The 25,146-nt window shown below is 40.7% G+C and overlaps 2 protein-coding genes across 2 annotated transcripts in view; both read left to right on the top strand.

The window, feature by feature from the left end:
* The first annotated feature begins 1,175 nt into the window (after positions 1–1,175).
* LOC115579044 (major histocompatibility complex class I-related gene protein-like) lies at positions 1,176–16,320 on the top strand. Its single transcript, XM_030412500.1, has 8 exons — positions 1,176–1,687; positions 3,014–3,283; positions 4,170–4,448; positions 5,694–5,756; positions 15,373–15,612; positions 15,700–15,801; positions 16,020–16,037; positions 16,203–16,320. The coding sequence occupies exons 1-8, from the start codon at positions 1,615–1,617 to the stop codon at positions 16,250–16,252; spliced, it is 1,095 nt and encodes a 364-aa protein (XP_030268360.1). The 5' UTR covers positions 1,176–1,614; the 3' UTR covers positions 16,253–16,320.
* Positions 16,321–24,219: 7,899 nt separating this feature from the next.
* Positions 24,220–25,146, top strand: part of LOC115579045 (major histocompatibility complex class I-related gene protein-like) — a 38,444-nt gene continuing 37,517 nt past the window's right edge. The window contains exon 1 of the mRNA XM_030412501.1: positions 24,220–24,268. Coding sequence (XP_030268361.1) covers positions 24,220–24,268 — 49 coding nt within the window. The remainder of the gene's footprint in view (positions 24,269–25,146) is intronic.

Genomic DNA, 25,146 nt, shown 5'->3' with positions numbered 1-25,146 from the left:
TTTACAGTTAAAAGTACTATCATTATAATGATATATAATATCATGATAAAACATGTGAAATTAAAACAATCCATCTTGTCATTTAGGCATTACCAGTCAAAAAAGGCTGAACTGATAAGCAGCCAAACGATCCGTCATTCAGTTCATGATTCAGCCCTGAGGTTCACGTTCACTTACTGAGGGACGGTGCGTTCACGGACTATAGTACACAATCATTCGCGGGAGACACAGCACTGCTTTGAGTGGTATACATGCACTAAAATTATTACACGGTGAAAGTGTCCTCTGTGCACAGTAAAATCACTTAACATGATGCTACACGGATGTTAGCAACACAGCGCTAATTTTAGCAGTACGGTTACTGAACGTGAATCAACTCCTCTGCCTGAGTGAGTGACTGACTGACACAGCGCCACTTTCAGCACAGTACGTGAACGAGAATCACGTCCTTAGTGACGCTGTCACTGAATCAGCGTGAACGTGAATCAGCGTTATATATTTTAGTTGCTCTGCCATGCTGTCTGATACATTAAAGAGGTATTCATGAAAATCATAGAACAGAGTTGAGTGAGAGGGCTACAATAGAAAATGTCTTTATACAGTATAGAAATTAAGCTCTTTATATGATTAAATGTGTTGCACCAAAAGGGAGAAATACTTTTTGAACACATTTTTCAAAAGATGATCATCTCACGTGTGTTTAGACTCTCTGAGACCGCTCCTCTTTATGAAACGTAAAGAAAAAGTAAAGAATGTTACATCAGTTCAAAAAAAGGCAGTGAGTTGCTGTAGGTGTGTGATGCTATAAGAAAAGAGCTGTGTTAAAATATGTTCAGGAGAGTTTATCAAAGTGAAGTCCATCTGTGTTAGAATATAAGTTGATATATATGAAATATGTAAAGTTTGTCTGGACTTCAAAGTGAAAAACAGTTTACACAGTTTGACACTGGTCCAGTGTTAAAGTCCTCCTCAGCCACTGAAACAGATTTACATTGTGTTTTGATCCTGTACCTGTCAAAGACAAAGCCGGGCCAGTCCAAACCGGCACTGATGCTTCTCTGTTTCACTGTTCGGCTGTTTGATGTTATGAAACTCTGTCAGCATAAAGTGAAACATGGGACTGTTCACTGTGGAGTGAGGCAGGTTTTGAATGCATACAGGTAACAAATTTCACATTTTAAAGAAATACCAATTTCCATTCTGAGCTCACTCAGTGAATTCAGCTGATCTCATGCTACAACTGAAGGGTGGCATAATAAAGACAAAGTTCAGACACACACGTACATTAAATGTGTTAAGTTGTCCTTCATGAAGTTGAATTGCAATCAAACAATGTTAAACACCTCTATTTATATCTATCTACACCTCTATATCTGAAACTACATTATTTGAGTACAAGAACTTCAGTTTATTTTGAGTTTATCAAAGACCAAAGACCACAGGAAAACCTGTTGAAGAACTTTTACTCCTGTCTAAACCTCTCATCTCCACTGGAGGGAGCTAAAGACACAGTGATGGAAGGAAGGAGGCGTGTTATCCAAACAGAAACCACCTCCTCCCTTTATTCACACCATGAAGACTCACCTCCACTGACTCAACTCAGCTGTTACGTGGATGAAACTTACTTTTCATCAAAACATGAAGGTCGTCATTCTCTTGCTTCTCTCGAGCCACTTTGCATTTTCAGGTAAGATAACTTTCCTTGAATTTCTTCCTGAAAGCAGTTTATGAAACACAGAACAGTTCAGCAGTAAACTACTGACCTGAAGATGGAGGCTGCCTGTCTTTATATTTCAGATCAACCAGTCTGTCCAGCTCAGGGTTCAGATAATATGAAAATGAATTAGGATGTTGTTCTATAGTTAATAAATAACGTTTTTGTGTTTGTGTTTAACTTTGGAACAAGCACAGATCAAAGTCTGTTGTCAGGAACATACTGTAGTCCTGAAGCCTGTATTACTGTGCTGTGTTACTGGAGGCTGTATGTTGTAAGTGTGGGGTGAAACATAGGAGACAGAGGACTTCAGGAGCCTGAGGTGGTTCAGGTAGATGTGTACTGACATTGTTGTCACACTGAGTTGTCCTATGTTTTTCTCTAGTGCAGGAAGAAGAAAAGCTTCTTCATGATGAGGCAGTTATAGAAGATGATTAGCTTTATTGCCCTGTCACAGGATCAGAACAACTGTCATGAACAGTAGAGGACTGAAAAACAACAGTCATTGAGAGACTTTATTGAAAGTCGTTGCACAATAGCAAACATACAGAATGAAAGGACAAACCACAGTTCATTTTATAACTTTCAAACTCAGTGAGTGTCTTCTAACAGTAAACACACTTCACTTCACCAACAAGTGTTGGTGGTGGACACTGGTTTGTGACCTCTGTGTTTCTCAAGGATGGTAGTGCTGGCTGATATGACCTTAAAGTAATTCCACAATATTAGTATGCTTTATTACTGCACAACATATACTGTATATCTTGATATTTTAAAAAATGTCCTCAAAACAAATTAAAGCTAGGACTGGACAACAAAATGAAGTATCACAATAATGTATATAAGTAGAACAGTCTGGTGAGTTCAGAAAATGGCATCAAGTAATGTCGCCATTCAAACCAGGAAAAGACAACACTTATATTATGATATAACAATATCCACAATCTAAGATGACATATAGTCTCTTATCATAGTTACAGTATAATATTAATATATTGCAGCCATAAAAGATGCTCATGTTCATATTAGAAGGGGGACCTGATAGTTAAAGTACTTTGAGTGTCACTTCTCTTTAAAGTCTGTCCAAACACCAAAATGCTTCTCAGTAGTTGGTGGGCCGTACTGTAACCCTGTAATGATAGAATAGGTAATAAATGAGTTAGATAAGAAGATTCATGCTGTAGATGGCAGGCCTTAACCTAAAGTGTTACCATGACATATTTATGATGAGTGCGATGATGATGATGATGATGATGAACTGTATTTATACTTGATGTATAAACCTCTTCTGTCCTGCAGTGAAACACTCCCTGAAGTATATCTTCACTGCAACTTCTGGACTCCCAGACTTCCCAGAGTTTGTTGCAGCAGCGATGATTGATGAAAATCTGGTGGGCTACTGCGACAAAAACAAATTGATACTCAATCCAAAACACGACTGGGTGAAAAAATTATTGGAAAATTATCCTCACCAGTTGGAGCTGTACAAAGGAGCATGTTTTGGGGGGGAGCCAACTTATTTCAAAGCTGAAATCAATAGTTTGAAACAGCGCTTCAACCAAAGTGGAGGTACAGTATGTACTATGTTATATTTCACCTTTTACTTCATGAACTGTTCTTCATAATTACAAAAATAATTTAGTAAGATTTGTATCAGAAATATTTGGAATTGATTTTATCAGCCTCCCTGGGCTGAAAGAAAGATTCCATCATACACAGTGAAAAAGACTGAAAACTTTATTGACTAAAACTGCTTCAGGGGACGACTGGACCACAGAACATCTGACTGGTGTGCACATTTAAACACGAGGATCCAAAAACCTTTAAATAATTTATTGAGTTGGGAATGCTCGATCAGATGGATGGATGAATGACATGATGGATGATTTCTGTACAACAGCAAATATAAATCAGTATATTTACATACATGCCAAAACTGTGTAACACAAAAAGTACATGAGAACAAAAGGTAGCTTACATTATTAATGCATCCATGAAGGATGAGTCTTCTGTAATCCTTCACTGTGATTCTGTTATTCAAAACAAAAACACAGAACAACAATACACAGTGATTAACTTAAAAGATACAACAACAACAACGTATCAGGAACAAATTGGCAGAATAAGTTGAAACAAACTAACATGAGGCAGCTTGGTCTCACACAGAGACACATACAGGACACACCCAGCATATATGTCCTCCTCTTACTAAACTCCTTCCTGCACACAGGTAGGTGAATCTCTTCACCAGTCAAAGCCTCACAGAACTGACGCTCGACTTTTTAACACACAGAATATAACTATTATAGTACAAAACTAGAGAAAACTGTTTTTGTATTAGTCCCCGCTGTAATAGTTTGGACTCAAACCAGCAACGCTGCATCACTATTCATTGTTTGCATGTTAAAAGTGAAAGTGATGAGGTGAGGTGTTTCTTTCTCTGTCTCTGTCTCAGGTGTTCACATTTTACAGAGGTTGAGTGGCTGTGAGTGGGATGATGAGACCGGAGAGGTTATTGGTTTTAATCAGTTTGGTTATGATGGAGAAGACTTCATATCAATCGACCTGAAGACAGAGACATGGATCGCTCCAAAACCACAGGCTGTCATCACCAAACTGAAATGGGATGCTGACAAAGTTAGAATGAAGTACAATCAGAATTACCTCACAGTGATTCACCCTGAGTGGCTGAAGATGTATTTGGACTATGGGAGGAGCTTTCTGCTGAGAACAGGTAGAATCACCTGACCTGATGTAGTTTAATGGACACAATCATGTTCATACAGTCTGCTCAGACTGAACTGCTGTTGTGTTTTCACTCCAGTCAGTCTGACATCCCTTAGCAAAAAGTAGTATACTTGAAGTTCATTTTATTAAGTATGCTTGAGTATAAGTATAAGTATAGCAAGTATACTATGGACCATGTACTTGTAGCATACTAGAAAGTATACTAATTTGATACTTCTTCGGACTAAATTGGCACATTTTAAGTTTATAAAAGTATACTTTAAGTATACTTTATAAGGTCATTTTTAGTTTACAGAAGTACACTTTCAAGTATACATCAAGTACACTCATCTATATACTACTAGTGTACTAAGTATATACTTCTAGTCCACATTTCAGTTTATTAACATGTAAGTTTGTAACAGGGGTAATACCTCAAAGCAAATGTGTGTAGTGAAAAACATTTTTATCCTGCTAAATTAAATATAAGCACAACTCAATGACTCAACCTTTTTCTGTACTAACATCAAGATATTGTAAGTTTTAGTACTTATATTGTGTTTCTCTAGCAAGAGATTCACCATTTATTATCTTACATGTCCACAGCTTAACAGACGGGAAGTCTCTCCCGGAAAACACCCCTTCATTCACGGTGCCAACATTTTTATCATCTTTGTTAATTCGACACAATTTAACCACAGAACCAAGGATGTGAATTAAACCGCAACCATCTTACACATCATCTTATTCACAAACACATTCACGAACTATTATTACACCAACAACAACAGAATACCCAAGAGTCTTTGCGCCACAGTCCACAGTATACTAAAGTACAAGTATAAGCTTTAGTATTAAAGTATAAGTCTAAGTATTAATGTACTTAGTCTTAGACTATTCTTTATACTTTTCAGTATAAGCCAAGTATACTTCACTATACTTTTCTTAAGTATATAAAATATAGTATATAAAAAGTACACTTCAAGTATACTGCCTCAGTTTTAGTATAAAATAAGTATACTTGTAGTACACTTGAATAAACTACTTTTTGCTAAGGGATTACATTGTTGTCTGTTTATTTTCTGTAGCTGTAAGATTTGATGTTGTCCTAACCAATCAGTAGACATTTTGACTGTTCTGAAATTTATTTAAATCAATGCTCAGACTGTGATAGTCAGTTTACATTGGGCATTATGTAAGTTTGCTGTGTCAGTGTTTCAAACTAGAAATAGTTTCACTGATCTCTCTCCAGAGCTTCCCTCAGTGTCTCTCCTCCAGAAGACTCCCTCCTCTCCAGTCAGCTGCCTCGCTACAGGTTTCTACCCTCACAGAGCCTCACTCGTCTGGAGGAAAGATGGAGAGGAGCTTCATGAGGAGGTGGACCACGGAGAGATCCTCCCCAACCACGATGGAACCTTCCAGATGAGTGTTGACCTGAACCTTTCATCAGTCACACCTGAAGACTGGACGAGGTACGACTGTGTGTTTCAGCTCTCTGGTGGAGGACATCATCACCAAACTGGAGAAAGATCGGATCAGAACCAACGAAGGTAAGAGTGAGATCAGAGGCTGCTGAAGGGGAGTGAATGGGAACAACAACAAAAAAAGTAATAATAAACTATTATTGTATTCAACAGTGAAGCCCAGTAACATGACCGTCCTCGTCACTGCTGCAGTGGTTGTTCTTGCTCTCATTCTCATCGGTGCTGCTGGATTCATCGTTTACAAAAAGAAGAAAGGTGAGAGAGAAAAAGGAAAGATTTCATCACAAATTAAAGAAGTGATGAGAAAGTAAATACAGTCAGCACTAAACAGACTGAGTATAAACAGATACTCAGTCTGAGTGAGTAGAAGAGAGGAATAAAGTGACTAAAGATAATCTGGCATTTACAACTGTGACTGAAATTATTTGTCTTGTTCTGATTTCAGCCATCAGCCCTCCATCTTGTAAGTAAAACTTACTTTGGTTCTATTTCAGCTGATCTGACTCACACTTCATGTTTTAGATTAAAATTTTAAAATGATTGTGCATATTAACCTTTTCAAGACTGTTTTCTTTATTTATTGTTTAGCAGCTCCTGACAACAGCACAGATGAAGACTCCTCTCCGCCGCTGAATCAAGACCATTGAATGACAAAGATACTTCTGGTGACACTTCATGTATTACAGAACTTAAAGACAAAATAAGACAGATCTTGCAGTAGCAGTAAAGTAACATATAAAAAGGACTGATTGAAAAGGTGGGACTGTTCTATGTTCTATGGCTCTGACTGGTTGTTTAATTGATTAATGACTCTGTAAGGACACTCCCACACAGAGTTTAAACGCCTGCAGTTCCCTCCAGTTAGTGAGAACTGTAGAAGCCTCTTGGGTTTGACGTGGTACTGAAGTCCAGTTACCAACGATACAGCACCGAGATGTAAGATAGTTGGTTTTGGGACTTCTAACACCTGATTTGTTGGTGTCCTGTCAGTTGTCTGCGTAGAGTAAATGGAAGTACTGACCCGTTCTGTGTTCTTTCTGTTACAAATAGTTTGTTTTTTAAGGAGTTGTTAATGAATAATTTAAGCTAGAAAGAGATGACAATCCAACCGTTTCACTCGACCAGTATGAAGTGATCAGACTGGCTACATCGGGCCTCTTCAGCTACTCTTTTTGAAAAGCTGGATTTGGAGAAAATGAAGTGCAGAGGAGCAGGACTATATGCTATACCTTTAAGTGTTTGATGAAACTCACTACTTTACAGGCCAACTTTAGTTACAGACTATTCTAACTCTAACTTTAAAACTTGTACATTGATCAGTTTATAGAGAATGTGTATAGTATTTATATAGTAAGACATTAAGCGGTGGTGACGTTTAAGTCATGTGACCGTGATGTCGTTTGTTAAAGTCTGATACTAGATTTTTACTAACAGAGATGTAACGTAGGCTTTGAAAGTCACAAAAGTTGTTTTCGTCTGTGAAGATTATCTTGATGAACAAAACATGTAAGAATCATAAACTTTATTTTCTGCGTTTCTTTCTACAATCTAATTCAAAAATCCCATTGACTTCTTGTGTAGGAACCAGGGTGATGCTAACTTCAGGGTTAGCCTCCAAAAACATGTTATTGCTGCACCACTCTATAGATGGAGAATATGGAGTTTGGTGTATCATGGAGCCAGTGCGTCTCTTGTATGAGCGTGAATGTTGATAAATGTTCCGTTACATGTGTTTGTCTGTTAATTAAGATAATAACGTTTCAAAATTAAGTATGTCAGAGTCATTATATACAATATTTAAATGTTCAGTTAAGTGACAGTAATCATATAATTAATATGTTACTCTACTTCACACTTGGCAGGTTTGTTGCTGAGAACTGAAGGAAGTGCAGTGTCAGATTTTGCCAATTCAAAACATATTCAACATCAATACATTTTGACTGAACAGAATTGTGCATGTCCATATCATATATACCATGTCGCTCTCTGTCATAACTTTTCATATTCAAATTAAAAAGCTGCTGTTGTGATCTACTTTACACAGGCTGCTGTGTGTGTGTGTGTGTGTGTTTGTGTATAAGTGTGTGAAGTCACTAGTAACATGCCAGACTCCCTTACAAATCCAGTGATTTTAGGAGTTGTTGCATCATGAGGAGAAACTTAACAAACTGTGAAATGGCTGCAGCAAATTTTAAATATTGGTGCCTTAAATACAAAACATTAAGATGTTTATTTCTTTGTAAAAAACTGTCATCATCGCTGTAAAAGCCTGTTGCTTCTTGAATACAGAAGAAAGTGGAGAAAGTTGCCGTACCCCATTTAAAAAAGCTCAGTTTTGCTGCGTTATTGTTGCATTGAGAGAAACTGTATACATTTTGTGAAAAACTGTATACAACACATTCTTAGATTTTTGAGCCTGCTCGTTAATTTGGCAAATGTTATACACGAATATATTTCTTTCTTTGTGTAAAAAACACGATTGTTGCAATGAGCACTGGTCACTGAAGGCGAAGCTGGAACACATGATGAGCCAACAGTGACAACAGGCTCAACTACACCAACTCATTCAAATTAAAACTTTTCACAGGCTTCTTGGACACATATTAATTTATTATTGTAACATATTACACAATAATATCTACATGTAATGCAACAGTATGACAGATTTGATGATAACACACAGGCTTCTTGGACTTTTATTGCTCAAACTGTTCAGATCACAGAGTGTTGTGGTGCTGAGACTCCAGTCATGAAGGGCTGCTGTATCTTTACAAGCCACCAGATGTCAATATGCTGCAGCGTTGAAGCCCAAAAGCTCCATAAGGCTTCATCCGCCTCTCTCTAGTTCAGACTCACTGAATGAGTGACAGTACAGAATGTATTGTGGTGGGGAGGGGGGTGAATCAGTACAGTCCCTGAAAAAAAACTCACTTTCACCTAAATTGCACATTGACAATGTCCTCTAACAACTTTTATCATGTGGCACAGTCATTACGTACAGCTACAGCCCTTAGAGCTGTTTAAAGGACCTGATAATAGGTCACACCTGAAGGTATTCTTACTCCCCAACTATACAGGAATGACTTTGAAACATTTTTACATCAAATAGATATTTAAGAGACCCATGGGAATTGATAAAATATCATTACATCTCATGCAGAGATTATTAGATGGTCTTTAGAATCATTTACCTAAAAGTGTCTCAATTCAGCTGATTCTACCATCACACAGTTTAACCACGAAACCCAGGTGTGACCTGTGGAGGAGCTTCACTTGACACGAGCTTCTCTACAACATGATTAGTGCAAAATTGAGGAGTCTCTAAAATATTGACAGTATGATGTTTTTCTGTATCTTTATCATCATGGTTAATGTGTAAAATTAGTCTTACCATCAGGTGTCACTCACTTGAACTCAAAGACAGGCTTAGAAATAAAAAACTCTTTAGTCTGACACGATCTCTGACTCGAAGCTGTTTTGATCTGTTTTTTTTTTTTAATCACCATTGTTATGTGAAAAAAGGAAGTGAGGGAGTTCACTGAAAAAGCTGATGACACTGTAAACACTTTACTTAATGTGAGGGGTGTTGGTGAAGACTGGATTACTTGTAGGTGGTTTGGACTATTTTTCCTCTCAGGATAGAAACTCTCTCTCCTCCCTCTGCCAGGATAAAATAACAGGAAACAGCTGATCCAGCTCGGTCCTTCACTCACTCGTCTTCATCAAATCAAGATGAGAAAGTTATTGTTGTTGCTTCTCTTCTGTCACGTTTCATCACCAGGTAATATCACATTTAAAATCTTTAAACTCTCTAAACTTCACAGTCCACTCGACTCTTTACTCCAAGTTTAGTTTCACTTTCAGTGGAGTCGCAAGAAACTGTCTGGGTCAATGCAAAATGATGTGGGCCATCTTTTCCCAGAATAAAGAAGGCCATATAAAAATTTAGAAGTTGCAAAAACTACAAACAGAGACAAACTGCGACAATTTTGCACCATTCTGCATCACAAAGACATTGGCCCTCATTTATCAAACGAACGTATGGCAGAAAACCGGGCGTACGACCATTTCCACGCAAACTTCGGCATTTATCAATTTGGACATGAGCGGAAGCTACAATCAGATCTCACGTCAGGTCTGAGCTTGTGTACGCAAATCTGAGTCTGTGGATTTGCGGTGCAGCGCAGCAAAATCTGGCTGAGTCTGAAAATAACAAACCTCAGCTGTCATTAAGCATAAGCAGTCACATATTTAGATCAGATCAAAACGGATTCTCAAAACGAATAAAACAAAAACATTTTTTTTAAAAAGCCCACGTTTTTACTGATACCACTTTTTTGTAAACTAAAATATGACAACTAATTAACGGAATACCTAATAACCCCACTGGCAAACCTGCTACAGAGCAGGAACGCAGATTCAATAGTGCGCACACACTCACACGGGTCACAGTGGAGCTGCTTCGGGTTACTGAAGGGCAGGTGGCTCAGTCTCTGACCAGCAGGGGGAGCACTGCTGTATACCCCAGAGAAAGTGTGCCATATTATTTTGGCCTGTTCAGTTTTGCACAACATTGCATTAGTGAACGGAGCCTTTGATGTGCCGGCGCTGCCAGGAAGTTTCTCTTCTTGCCAGTGTTTCTTCTCTCCATGTTCGACCTCAGTGGGCGAGGCCTCCGAACCAGGAATATTTAAGGGCGTAACATGTTAATGACGATCGAATTCAGCCGCCGCATTTATCAAGACAATCGTACGCTGGAATTGGTCAGATACGAATGTTTCATAAATCACACGTGTGTCCTGTCATACGACCAATTCTGCACTCAGATCTGCACCTGTTTTCACGCAAGATTGATAAATGAGGGCCAATGAGAGCAAAATATTGCCTGTACAACATGATAGAACCAAATTAGCTCAGTTCCAAGCACGGTGTCCTGAATGGAGCTCTTTTTGCACTTCCACAAACCTGCATGTCTGCTGCTGCCTCTCATGAGACTGTGTTGTTTCAGAATCACATGCACACCTCCCTTGTTGCCTAACATAACAGTAAACCTGCATCAGGGGAGCAAACAGCCGCTCTAACCATCTCCTGAGTGATTTAGGCTAAAGGACTGGGCTGAGTGGACTCAGTCGATGGAGGCATTGGCATGTTTTCTTCCTCAACACTAGCTTTTTTAAAATAACTCATTAAAGAACTTTGTTTAACCATTGTTGTGGCAGCAACGTAACATCGACTGAAATCCAGCTGTGTGCAGCCAAGAGAGGCCTGACAGAATCATAGCAACCAATCTCAGTCCAGATCGAAGGCTCCTTCAACTTGTTTCAACAAATTAACCACACAACAAGTCAACAAAAAAAATCAAGTTTATATTCATGTCTTTTATTTTTCTCTGTCGCTTACATTAGTTTTTGTATTTTCTGTGATACAATACATTCTGACTAAACTTGGTCCATTACTGACTACACACCTGTTTCAACTTGATCAGACTGTTTTAACTGAATCATGCTGACTTCATCATATTTCTGAGTGGTGATGATGAGTGTGTGTTCATACTGAATGGAGGCTGTTTGTTCTGTACATTACATTTAAAACTTTTGCATTTTGATCCTTCCCAGCAAACACACACTTCATATCATATTCATATTTTCAGTTAGCATCATATTTATGATAAGTGTTATTTATAAGCTCCTTTGTTTGTCCTGCAGTGCTACACTCCCTGAAGTTTTTCATAACTGCATCAACTGGAATACCAAACATCCCAGAGGTTGTGGCGACACTAGAAGTTGATGAACTTCTGATGGGGTACTGTGACAGCAAAAAGAAGATGGAAGTAAAACAGGACATTGCTAAATCATACTGCACAGAGAATCCTGAGCGGCTGGAGTGGTACAGACAAATGTGTTTCCACTTTTTGACAAACTCCCTCAAAGCCTACACAAACATTTTGATGCGTCTTTTGCACCAACGTGGAGGTACAGTATGTAACATTCAACAGGCCTCAAGATACTCGATCAGTTCAAACTCTAACATCATATTACACATAACCTGAAATAGAGATTCATGTAAAGTAAACCATCATATCAGTTTGTCTTCAGTGGTCCAGCCACTACCTGTCATTCATCATGTCAACATTAATCAGCTGCTAGTTAGACTTGTTGCTGAAGCTGTTAAACACAAACTACTGATAATAATCTGATTCATGATCAAACACGGCTAAAAAAAAATAGCAGTCATCACACAATGTACAATGTTTTTAAGATCATCTTTCCACTGAATGTTTCATCTGTGAATAGTCTCTGGGTGGTTAGTAACTGGGTGCCAGCTCATCACTCACCTGGCACTGCTCTCCTGAGCCCTCTCCACCACTCTCTCTCTCGCAGCCGCACCTTGACCACGCTCACCTCCGCATACCGCCTCACCTCTTTTTTTGTCTTGGGTCTCGGGCTTATCCACCTGGGGATGCACCTGCCTGCCACCCAAGTGGTACCCCAGATACCGTACCTCCCCCTGTCCAACTGTACACTTCTTTGGGTTGGCTGTGAACCCCGCGCGCTGCAGTGACTCGAGCACCGCGGACACCTGCTGCATATGCTCGGCCCAGCCGCCACACAGAACTGGACAGTTCCATCCGTCTTGGCCACCAGAACTATGGGGCTACACCAGGCACTATCCCCATTCACACTGGCTTTTGGGCGCAGCTTTAGTACGCCAATTCCCCGCCTCCCTCTCAGTGTGAATCTGTCGGAGGCGACGAGGGGTGAAATTTCGCTTCAGCCCTGATACACCTCTGGAGGTAGTACCAGGGCCGTATTATTGGAGTACCAAACCAGTGTTAACGGATAAGCCGGCTTCGCCTATCGGGGGCGTGTCGATTGGACGGTCAGTTAACTACACTGGTCCTTCCCTCAACTTAACACAGAGAAATGTCCCACAAAGCAACGTTACATGACCAAACAAAGGTAACGTAGTAACTGTAACTGTCTTTGGCAACTTATATGAGGAAAAAAATACCGCAGATATACATGGGGAAGCATCCGTCCTCCTACCCGTCCTACCGACTCTTCGTCTGCCTAAAAAACAGCGTCCGTCACCGTCAAAAAACTTTAACTCACCGAGTGTTTGTGATGAAAATAAATCACAGAGAGAGTGAGAGAGAGAGGACTCTTTCCAACTGCTGTAGTAAGGTAGACAACGAGCTACAACCGTATTTTCATCAAAACGAGCGGGAATAATATCATTGGGAATAAAATTCATTAACTACACTAATATTCACTGTAGTGTACCAAAATCACTCCACACATCAATGCTCTCCTGCTGCCAGCAGAGTTTCGCTTATCTCTCTCTCCCCTTGAATCCTTACTGGAACCCTGTATGTCCCCCTTGGACCGGGGGAGGGTGTAGGGGGGCCAGCGACCCGGATCACCTGGCTGACCTCCATGAGGGGGCACTCCCGGAGGGAGTGTCTGGGCTGCCCGCACCTCCAGCACTCCTGCCCTGGCGCTTGAGGAACCCCCTGTGGGTCAAGAGCTGCGCCTGTAGCGGCTGGAACCTTGGATTGAGGGGAAGCATAGAGAGGATTATAGCGGAGTGAAGGGGAGGGCCGAGTGAATTCGTGGTATAGACCAGGGGCCTCGGGCAGTGGGACGGCTCTCCGGCGGGCTGTAGCTGCTGGGTCTGCCCCTCTGTCTGTGCGCGGAGCACCTCTAGCTGCCGGCTATTCACCTCCGCCTGCTCTCAGTGCATCGCGGCGATCTCCCCTAGCATCTGACCCAGTGCCGTGACTGGCTGAAGGTGCTGTGTCTCTGTCATTCCGTGCGCACGCCCACCAAGTCGAGTTGGGCGCCAATGTAGCCTTTTCCAGGCTACCATGAGTTCTTCTTGCACACACAAGCACACAGTTCTGGTGTTTAAGCCTCTTTTATTTGATTAATAACACCAGCTACACAATAATACTGCCTGGGGGACTGAACGCGGCTAATGCGTCTGATCCTCGCCCTTCCTATCTTCTCTCCGGAGCATCTCCCATGCCTCCTCCATCTGAGGTCCAGCACGCTACTGCATATATAGGGAAAGAGTGATTAATAACTTGATGCCAGCTCTGCCAATCACTCACCTGGCGCTGATCTCCTGAGCCCTCTCCACCTCTCTCTCTCCCGCAGCCGTGCCTCGACCACACTCACCTCCACAACACAAACTATTGATAATAATCTGATGATTCATGAACGTACAGGACTAAAAAACAGCAGTCATCACACAATGTACAATGTTTTCAAGATCATCTTTCTAATGAATGTTTCATCTGTGAATCAGTGTTAATTACAGTCTCTGTCTCTGTCTCAGGTGTCCATGTTTTACAGGTGGTGGGAGGCTGTGAGTCGGATGATGAGACTGACGAGGTCAAAGGTTTTGTTCAGTTTGGTTATGATGGAGAAGATTTTAAGGAATTTGATCCGAATACATCTACATGGATCGCTCTTAGACCTGAGGCTTTCCCCACCAAACTATTATTGGACGCCAATAAAGAATTAGGAATAAAAATTAAGACTGTTTTGATTCAGACTTTTCCTGCGTAACTGAAGAAGTATGTGAAATATTGGAGGAGCGTTCTGCTGAGAACAGGTAGGATCACCTGACCTGATGTAGTTTATTAGACACAGTGATCTTCATATAGGCTGCTCAGACTGAACTGTCATTGTATTATTAATCCAACCTGTCTGGCATCAGCTTTTTTGTAGTGCTTACATTTGTTTTAGTCCTGACCAATCACAGACATCTTTGGGTGACATCACTCAGCATCAAAGCTCAGACTGTGATGTCACAGTTAGTTTAAGGAAAGTGATTTAACAGTTTCAGTGTTTCACAATAGAAATAGTTCCACTGAACATTGACACTGTGATTGACGACCTGACTGTGAATCATAAGAACAGACAGACATTGTTCTTCGCTGACTGTAGTGAGTGTCTTTAGTGGTGGTGTAGTTCCCTCCTCTGTCTGTATACAGATCATGTGGAGGCTGTGTAGCAGATGTGTTGTTATGTACCCTGTCATTATTACACTGTGGTCTGGATACATGGAGCACATTACTTGGCCACTATCAACACTTTCCTCCTGCTTTTTAAAACTCAATATTAAGTCAGCCGACACTATTACAAACTGTCACACGCACATGACATGATTCACATCATGCTGCTGGTTTCACACTATTCCCCTGATCAACAGTTTGCAGCAGTGATGTGCCAACAAACATAGTATTGTAACAAAATAATCAGCGCAGACGAAGTCTGCTAGCAAGTAAAAAAGGATGTATATGATGCATCATTTTTTATATTTTACCCTAACCCAAATGTAATTTCTTCTTCTTTCTTTTACCTTGTTTCTTTTCCTCTCTCTCCTCTTTAATATCTCTCTCTTTACCCACCAGAGCTTCAGGAGGGTAAAGAGAGACAGGTTTCTACCCTCACAGAGCCTCACTTGTCTGGAGGAAAGATGGAGAGGAGCTTCATGAGGAGGTGGACCACGGAGAGATCCTCCCCAACCACGATGGAACCTTCCAGATGAGTGTTGACCTGAACCTTTCATCAGTCACACCTGAAGACTGGACGAGGTACGACTGTGTGTTTCAGCTCTCTGGTGTGAAGGAGGACATCATCACCAAACTGGAGAAAGATCGGATCAGAACCAACGAAGGTAAGAGTGAGATCAGAGGGTGCTGAAGGGGAGTGCATGGGAACAACAACAAGAACAGTAATAATAAACTATTATTGTATTCAACAGTGAAGCCCAGTAACATGACCGTCCTCGTCACTGCTGCAGTGGTTGTTCTTGCTCTCATTCTCATCGGTGCTGCTGGATTCATCGTTTACAAAAAGAAGAAAGGTGAGAGAGAAAAAGGAAAGATTTCACTACTTTGATTTCAGTCTTTGAGTTAATTTATTTTATTCAGAGTATCAGAGAAAGTAAATACAGTCAGCACTAAACAGACTGAGTATAAACAGATACTCAGTCTGAGTGAGTAGAAGAGAGGAATAAAGTGACTAAAGATAATCTGGCATTTACAACTGTGACTGAAATTATTTGTCTTGTTCTGATTTCAGCCATCAGCCCTCCATCTTGTAAGTAAAACTTACTTTGGGTCTATTTCAGCTGATCTGACTCACACTTCATGTTTTAGATTAAAAAATATTTCACATTATTGTGCAGATTAACATTTTCAACACTGTTTCCTGTATTAATTGTTGAAAAAAGTTCAATCCAGGATGTTTGTTTCTGACCTGCAGCTCCTGACGACAGCACAGATCTCTCTGAGCAGCTGAATCCAGAGACCTGAATGACAAACACACTCAGTGACTCTCCTGGTGACACTTTATTTAGCTTTGATGAACTAAAAGACAGTAATGCTTCTTGCATTATAAGTAATATTATATAAAATGACTGTTCTATGTTCTATGACTCTGATTGGTTGTTTTATTGATTGTTGTTTTCTGTCTAATTCATTCTCAAAACAATCAGGGGACAGCATGTGACCAGACTGTAGTTACAAACTTTCCTAACTATAACTTTACAACTTTTACATTGATCAGTTTATAGAAAACGTATATATTAAATTTGTAGTAAGACATTAAGCGGTGGTGGCGTTTAAGTCATGTGATCGTGATGTCGTCTGTTTACAGCCTAACATTAACTTTTTACTCATCAAGATTTAATTTACACTTAAAAAATTGTGTGTTTTCATCTGTTAAGATTATCTTGATGAACAAAACATGTAAGAATCATAAACTTGTGTTTGTCAGATCATTTTTGGCGATATTCTAAATTCCAATAAAAAAAAAAACCCTTAGACTTCTTGTGGAGGGAACCAGGGCGATGCTAACTTCAGGATTAGCCTCCAAAAACATGTTATTGCTGCATCACTCTATAGATGGAGAATATGGAGTTTGGTCTTGAAAACAAGGTGCGCTGCAGCATTCTGGATAAGCAGCTTATCATAAGCTGCACCGGTTTTGTCGCAGAGGCTGCGATTCTAGCCAAGAGGGAGTTGCAGTAGTCCAGGCGGGAGATGACCAGCACTTGGACCAGGAGTTGCATTGTGTCCTTTGCGAGGAAAGACCGGATCCTGCGGATGTTGTAGATGGCAAATCTGCATGATCGGGCCACAGCAGTGATGTTGGGGGTGCAGGATAGTCCGTCGTTGAGGATTACGTCCAGGGTTCCTCGCAGTTCAAGAGGGCCATACTGTGATGTCCCTGACAGTGACTGACAGGTCCATGCAAGGGCAGTCTTTCCCCGGGATGAAGAGGAGTTCAGTTCTACTAAGGTTGAGTTTGAGGTGATGTGCAGCTGTCCAAGCAGAGATGTCTGCCAGACATTCTGAGATGGATGGAGGAGGATGGGGGAAAAGAGAGGAACAGTCGGGTGTCGTCTGCATAACAGTGGTAAGAGAATTCATGTGATGTGGCTGCAGAGACTGGTTATCGAGTGTATAGTGAAAACAGAAGGGGTCCTAATACTGACCTTTGAGGGACACCAGTTTCTAGAAAGCAGGGTTTGGACAAGGAGCCATTCCATGTGACCTGAAAATATAGTATGATGTGAACCAGGTTAGCGCAGAGTCAGCGATGCCAAGTTCAGCCAGAGTGGAGAGGAGGATTTGGTGGTTGATTGTGTCAAACGCAGAAGATAAGTCGAGGAGAATGAGGACAGATGAACGGGACGAGGCTCTGGCGGCACCGAGTGACTCAGTCACTGTGAGGAGGGCCGTCTCAGTGGAGTGAGCGGTCCTGAAGCCTGACTGATTGGGATTAATGAGGTCGTTTTGAGAAAGACAGGACAGTTGGTTGTAGACAGTGCATTCCAGGGTTATAGAGAGGAATGAAACAAGAGATACAGGTCTGTAGTTTTGGATGTCAGCTGAATGTAGGCTGGGTTTCTTTAGGAGTCAGTTTACTGTAACTGTCTTGAAAGGAGCTGGAATAAAGTCTGAGGTGAGGGAGGAGTTGATCAGGGTGGTGAGGAATGGCAAGATGTTGTGTGAGATGTCTTGGAGAAGGGAGGAGGGAGATGTTTATCGATGTGTGATTATGAACTTATGAGACTAAACATGTAAATTCATTTACACTGATGAACATGAATGAATGTTAAACTCAAATGTGTTGTTCTTTGTTTTTGTGCTGATGTTTGTATTTTCAATAAAATCCTCACATTTTAAAAAGTTTGGTCCACATGCTCATTCGTGACGACACTTCAATATATTACCTGAACATTCAGTATTCTCACAGAGGATTTGAATGAGGAGATTGATATCAATGTGAACTCTGAGCAGAGTTAGCTCCCAGACAAGGCTAGCTTAGCTTAGCATGAACACTGAAGTTAGAGATTAAACAGAGAGCCAGTATCTCTGTTAAAGGAGCCTTCTGACAACTAAACAGCTGACTGACTGATGTCCTGTAACGCTTCACCTGTGAGGAGGTCATAAGATACATTTAGAAAGAAAGAGAAACAAACTGAGACTGAGAGACTCAGAGTGAGATACATGTTGAAACATGTTTATTCACAGTAGTGATCTGAGCTGATGGTTAACACAAATTAAATATACAAGCAAAATACAACAATAATAGAAATGACTTAAACACAGAGGAACCCTGAGAGAAAACGATTAAATGTTACTATATAATACTCTAAATAATCAATATAATCTGTTTCTGTGGGATTCCTGACTGTTTGTTGCTCATCCTTCACTAACATCTACATGGTAATACTTAGAAATCTGTCTGCTTCATTTTAATTAATGTTTATTAATATTGTTAATTAGTAGCAGCTTGTTACATGATTGACAGAAACCAAGCAACCCAAAACCTGTAGAAGTGTTGTGTCGGTCGCGAACATGTAGTTCGAACGAACAAATCTTTTGAGTGAACGAAGTGAACGGAATCACTTCATGAACTGATTCGTTCCTTTCTCAGATCAGTTGAGCTCAGCCGCGAGCATGCTGGCCGGGAGTGGGACTGCCACGACTCATACAGAGAACTGTGAGGACGTCATTCACGTTCGTGCTGTGATTCGTTCATGATTCGCGTCGCTGTGGACGTGATTCTCGTTCATGTACTGTGCTGAAAGTGGCACTGTGTCACTCACTCAGGGCAGAGGAGTTGATTCACGTTCAGTAACCGTACTGCTAAAATTAGTGATGTGTTGCTAACATCCGTGTATCATCATGTTAAGTGATTTTACTGTGCACAGAGGACACTTTCACCGTGTAATAATTTAAGTGCATGTATACCACTCAAAGCAGAGCTGCGTCTCCCGCGAATGATTGTGTACTATAGTCCATGAATGCACCGTCCAAACAAGATAATCTTTTATTGATCACCAGAGGGGAAATTCAGTTATTGCACAATAAAAAGGCAACATAGAAAAGTAAGCACAAAAAACGACATAGTAAAAGAAACAATACATATAATCACATGTTTTTCCCCCATTAGAGCTCTGCCCACTTCAAACATGCAGCACGTGATTCTGGAGAAACATAGTTGATTGTTGAGTCTCATTCCCAGGTCATCAAATACCAGAGCTTCGGGTCGGGCAGCTGTGAAACTCTCAGCCTCTATTTTATACATGTCTTTGCTGCCATCTAACGGCTGTTTAGTGGTATTATATACAGTATTACAAACAGGGCTGTGACACTTGTATCGTGGAGCCTGATTCCCTTTAAAGTGGATAAAATAAATATCTCACACACACTGGGTACTTTAAGGAATCCAGGTTTGACTGGTTCTGTCCAAACTGAAACCTTTGTAGAATATATGTGCTCATGTTTACTTCAAAATATGTTCTAAAATAAAATACTTTTACATAACACTTTTTTGATTTGATACACAACACATGTGAAGCTTATTAGTGGTACCTGAGTGAAACTCTACACACATTCTTCTACTACAGAGCTGGTTCACAGCTGACTGCAGAGGCCTCAGTGTCTCAGAGCTGGCTCAGTTGTGGGCACAGAGCTGGACTCTGGTGACAGTGGCAGAGAGAAGGACCCTGGACAAGCTGCTGTCCATACTGGACAACACCCACCACCCTCTGCACAACACCTTCACCAGGCAGAGGAGTGTTTTCAGTGGCAGACTGCTGTCCCAGTCCAGCTCCACCAACAAACTCAAAAACTCTTTCGTCCCCCTCGCCATCAGACTGTAGCTACAACTTTATATTTTATCTTTTATTCTATTCTTAATTCTATTCTTACGGTTAGGGTTTTCAATTTTAGTTTAATGAATGCTTAATGTATGTCTAATGTTTGTTTTATATTTGGTATGCTACTGGACACTTGAATTTCCCTTGGGATAAATAAAGTATCTATCTATCTAACTATCTATCTACTTACAGTTTAAATGGTGTGTACTTTGTATGTTAGGATAAATTTTTTTATATACTTTGATCACCTGGCCACACGACTGACTTTATTGTAGAGCATATCAGTATCTCCACATGCTGCACTGAGCCACCATCAACACCCGACTCATCTTTGTCATTTTTCACAACTCTGTTCAAATTCATTCATTCATTCATTCATGTTTTTGCTGAATGTCTCTCAGCTGTTCCTCTGATCATGAACTGTTCTTGAACTGACTGTGTGCTCAACTCCCCTCAGCATTATAGATACATGCGCTTCAGAGAGGTGAACCATTTACAACCACTGCAATACAGGTAAGTCACTCCTCCTTTTCTGTCGTGATATTGTTCTGATGAAGTCGCTCTTCTGAACTCCAGTTCTCCTTTATTTTACAACATGAGTGAAAAAGTAGAGATGAATTAATGATATTAAGAATTCTTTAGTTATTTACAGGAGCCGCCTCCTGTTTCTACATTTTACTGCAATCAGAGCTCAGAGAGATAATGTGTATGTTCAATTAAAGTGAACCACAGAGCAGCTTAAATTAAACAACTGATTACTGAACATTAACTTCAAGACAAAGTTGATTATATATAAGACCTCGGACAATCAGCTGATGATGCACCAAGAGTTTTTTTGTTTTTTTTTAAAGTATTTTTTGGCCTTTATACAGCTTTATTGATAGAACAGCTGAAGAGGGTGATGGGAAACAGGGAGAGAGAGAGCAGGAGTGACATGCAGCAAAGGGACCCAGGCCAGGAGTTGAACCCGGGTCCGCTGCAGAGCCTCAGCACATGGGACACCCACTCTACCAACTGAGCTAAACAGCGGCCTGAACCGACAGTTTTAAGAAAAAAAACAGTCCATCATGAAATAACAGAAAATCCCGGAAAAAAACTGCTCTCACATGGACCTGGCAGTTACTGGCCAGGACATTACAGTATTGTCTTCGTTGACTGCGAGGAATCTGGGCGTAATCCTCGACGACAGACTATCCTGCACCACCAGCGTCACTGCTGTGGCCCGATCCTGCAGATTTGCCCTCAACATCCACAGGATCTGGTCTTTCCTCACAAAGGATGCAACGCAACTCCTTGTCCAAGTGCTGACCATCTCTTGCCTGGACCACTTTAACTCACTCTTGTCTGGACTTACAGCCTCTGCAACTAAACCACTGGAGCGTAACCAGAGTGTTGCATCCAATTCAAGACAATGGTGCTGGCCTCCAAGGCTGTCAACGGAACTGCACCAGTCTACCTCCAAACACTGGTCAGAGCACATGCAAGAGCACTTCACTCCAGTACATCAGTTGCCCGGTGGTACCGCCATCGCTGAGAGCAAACAAGGGTCGCTCAGCAAAGCCAGGACTCTTCTCTGTTCTGGAGCCTCAGTGGTGGTATGAACTCCCAACCAATGTCAGGACAGCAGAGTCACCTGCCTTCTTCCACAAAAGACTCAAGACTCACTTGTTCAGACTTCATCTCGACCCACATAGCATGAAAATATTTTTCTTAATCAGATGATTATTTTACACCTATCACAGAGAAAAGAAATAAACAACCGCAAAATACTTTGTTAAATGTATTTTTTCATTATTTGAACACCAAAAAATGTTGTTTAAATCACACGTGTAGAGATGTGAATACTCCAAGTCAGAGCATTTTGTTTTCTTGTTGTTGTATCTGTTGTTCCACATGACGTCTCTGAGAGCAGGGCGGTGTGTTTGTCAGTCATGTTTCTGGATTCAGTCTGTTGACAGCAGCTGAAAGGTCAGAAACATTCCGTTAGTTCTCTTCTCCTGCACAGAACATCTCAAGCATGCACATTTAAGGTAAAAAGAGTTGGTTACATCACTGAGAAGTTGGAGGCGTTCAGCCTGTCGCCTGCAGCTCTTCATCTAACAACTCATTAAACACGACTGATAAATTCAATTTGAAAAAGAATCAGTGTGTGTGCTGTTGGGATCTACTAAGTAAAAAGAAGAGGACAAAACTGCTTCCAGCTGCTCTGCATTTATTAATAAAATGTCACATTGTTCCTTAATTGGCTAAAAGAATGTACTTGAGATAGAGATACTTAAATTACTCAACTGTTTGTTACATCATGCTGCTTTTCAGCTGTTTCTGGACTCATGTTAAGTTACTGCTGGTGAAACATTTCAGTCTCTCAGATCACCAGCAGAGGGAGGACTTCAACCATATCTATCGATAAATACAAGGAATCTCTGTCTGTGTGTGTGAGTGTGTGTGTGTGTGTGTCTGTGTGTATGTGTCTGTTGGTCAAATATCTCTGCGGATCAGGATCACACTGACCTGAGACTTTCAACATGGCTGCTGCGTGGTTCAGTGGTGTGCATCTAAGCATTTGCTTGGACTGCAATGAGACCGTGAATAAATTATTTCATAAATGCTTTACAAATTCCGCCAAGCATTGTCCACCAGAGCCACCACAGTCACGTGCGCACCAGAGCCAATCACTGCACACCGTGGCCACGTGCGCAACAGAGCCAATCACTGCAGAGCTCAAGCCCACGACATACCTGAAGAAACAAGCGGATTTATACCTGCAGCGGAGCGAGCTGGACCGGGATTTTGATGGCGGTTCGGTCCCGTTTTGTTCTGTTCTGTGCATCTAAACTGACTGTTGTGGATTAATGAGATTAAATGAGTCCGGACCAAGTCTGTTCGGGTCTGAGGAGATCTGGAGACGCGCGGACAACAAAGTGGAATCGGAATCTGTGGATGTTCATGTGTAGCTAGCTGCTAGCTAGCAGCTAGCTACACGGCCCACCTCCCGAGGCGACGGACCGGACGCATCGGCACGTCCAAAACCGGACCTTGGGTAAATAATGTCCGCCACGCATTTTCGCGAACATTGCCGTCACATTTGTGTCTGGTACAGAAAGAAATGGTAAAAACGGGCATTTGTCATGAAAGTGTCCAAGCAGCAAGTTTGGTTGTTGAGGAACAGGAAGTTGTGGGAGGGACCTAGCCGGATGATTGACAGGCAACGACGGTTGGACAGCGATATTGAGAGTTGAGAGATTTGTTACATTTAGCGTGTTTGGAGTGTGTAGCTAGTGTGTTATGTAGTGTTTGGTGTAGTGTGTTTAGTGTGTAGTGGAGTCGGTTTTCGTTAAAAAAAAAGTTAAAAAAAAAACGGTTTGTTTTAAATATGTTTATTTGTGGTTTTCACAGTAAAAAAATCAAACTTTTTCTACTCGGATTTTATGTTTTTTTTTTTTGTGATTTTAGGACCACTGTGTGGACCTAAAATCACAAAAAAACAACAACTGTACAGTCACACATGTGAGGTTGTGCTGAAAATAATGACACCAAGTAAATAGTTTTTAAGGTAAAATATAATGGCAAAATCAAAAATAGTCAAAAACAGCCAATTATACCCTGGAATATTGGATTTCACAACAAACCTAAATATCCCTGACGTCCCACCCTCAAACACAGCATCATTTGGCCATCCATGAAAAAGCTCCTTAACCTCCCACTTTTTTATAGGAATACACTTTTGTTACGGGCACTGCACTAGTTATCATAAAAAATTGAACTAATTTTTTTTTTCTATCATCCCAAAATAAAATGATATTCCATACACTAATGTTGCAAGATAGTTAAATACAAAAGAAGCATGTTGATAAAGTAAATCGAATAACAACAATGATGATAATAATTAATCATGAGGGGGGAAAATGATTATCGTAATAATAATGCTGATTTCTCCTGGATGGCCTGTTGGCACCTGTCAGAGCTCTTCACAGGTGAGAGACAAACTATTCACCCACCCATTTCTAGACAGGACAGATCTTTATCTCTCCTCACTCTGCCAGGTTAAACAACAGGAAACAGCTGATCCAGCTCGGTCCTTCACTCACTCGTCTTCATCAAATCAAGATGAGAACATTATTGTTGTTGCTTCTCTTCTGTCATGTTTCATCAGCAGGTAAGATCACATTTTAAACCTTTAAACTCTTTAAACTTCACAGTCCACTCGACTCTTTCCTCTGAGTTTAGTTTCACTTCCAGTGGAGCAGCAGAAACTGTACTTTGGGTGGGTCAGTGCAGAATGATGTGGGCCATATTTTCCCAGAACAAAAAAGGACTTTTCAAAACTTATATAAAAAACAGGTGAAACAGAAAATTTAACTTTGCAACATTCTGCATCACAAAGACAATAAGAACAAAACATTGCCTGTACAACATGATACAACCAACAGAGCTCAGTCTATAAAGGCTGACACAACTAAAACCTGTCTGTTACATCCTGATTCAGACTGAAACATATTTGCACCCACAGAAAGAGCAGCACATCGTCTCTACAGCACACAACACTGTTCATTAACCACTTTACTGCACAAAGTGATGAAGACAAAACCAAACAGCAGAGAAGGTGTTAACATGCTGCATGACAGAGCAAACATCAGACAGAAAAATTGATTACTTGATCAGACTGTTTTAACTGAATCATACTGATTTTGTCTTATTTCTGAGTGTCATTGTTTTATTCGTTCATTCAACGACAGCTGGGTTTCACACATCGTATTGCCATTAAAGGACTACATTGTCTTTAATTTAATGAGCCATGGATAGGATCAGACAAACTCTTTTAGTCTGACGTCTGTTTTAACCCTCTGGCCTTGTTCGTTTTTACTACTAGTGGAGCAGATTAATGGCATATTTCAAGAGAATCGTTCAAATTGGTATACAAGCATGAAATTTGGCACAGATACTCTCTAAGGGTCACTTTTTGGGAAAAAGGCGTTGGCCACCCAAAAATTCAACATGGCGGCCATTTTTTCAAGATGGTCGCTATTTCTGTCA

The sequence above is a fragment of the Sparus aurata genome, chromosome 3 (assembly GCF_900880675.1).
Source record: "Sparus aurata chromosome 3, fSpaAur1.1, whole genome shotgun sequence".
Taxonomy (NCBI): domain Eukaryota; kingdom Metazoa; phylum Chordata; class Actinopteri; order Spariformes; family Sparidae; genus Sparus; species Sparus aurata.
The sequence above is the reverse complement of the archived record's forward strand: the minus strand, read 5'-3'. Positions and strand labels throughout refer to the sequence as shown.

Excerpts from the sequence above, each read along its gene's own strand:
- LOC115579044 (XM_030412500.1), top strand. The coding sequence starts at position 1,615 with ATGAAACTTACTTTTCATCAAAACATGAAGGTCGTCATTCTCTTGCTT. Across the intron at positions 3,284-4,169 it reads GCGCTTCAACCAAAGTGGAG|GTGTTCACATTTTACAGAGG; the intron begins GTACAGTATGTA and ends TCTCTGTCTCAG. Across the intron at positions 4,449-5,693 it reads GAGCTTTCTGCTGAGAACAG|AGCTTCCCTCAGTGTCTCTC; the intron begins GTAGAATCACCT and ends ATCTCTCTCCAG.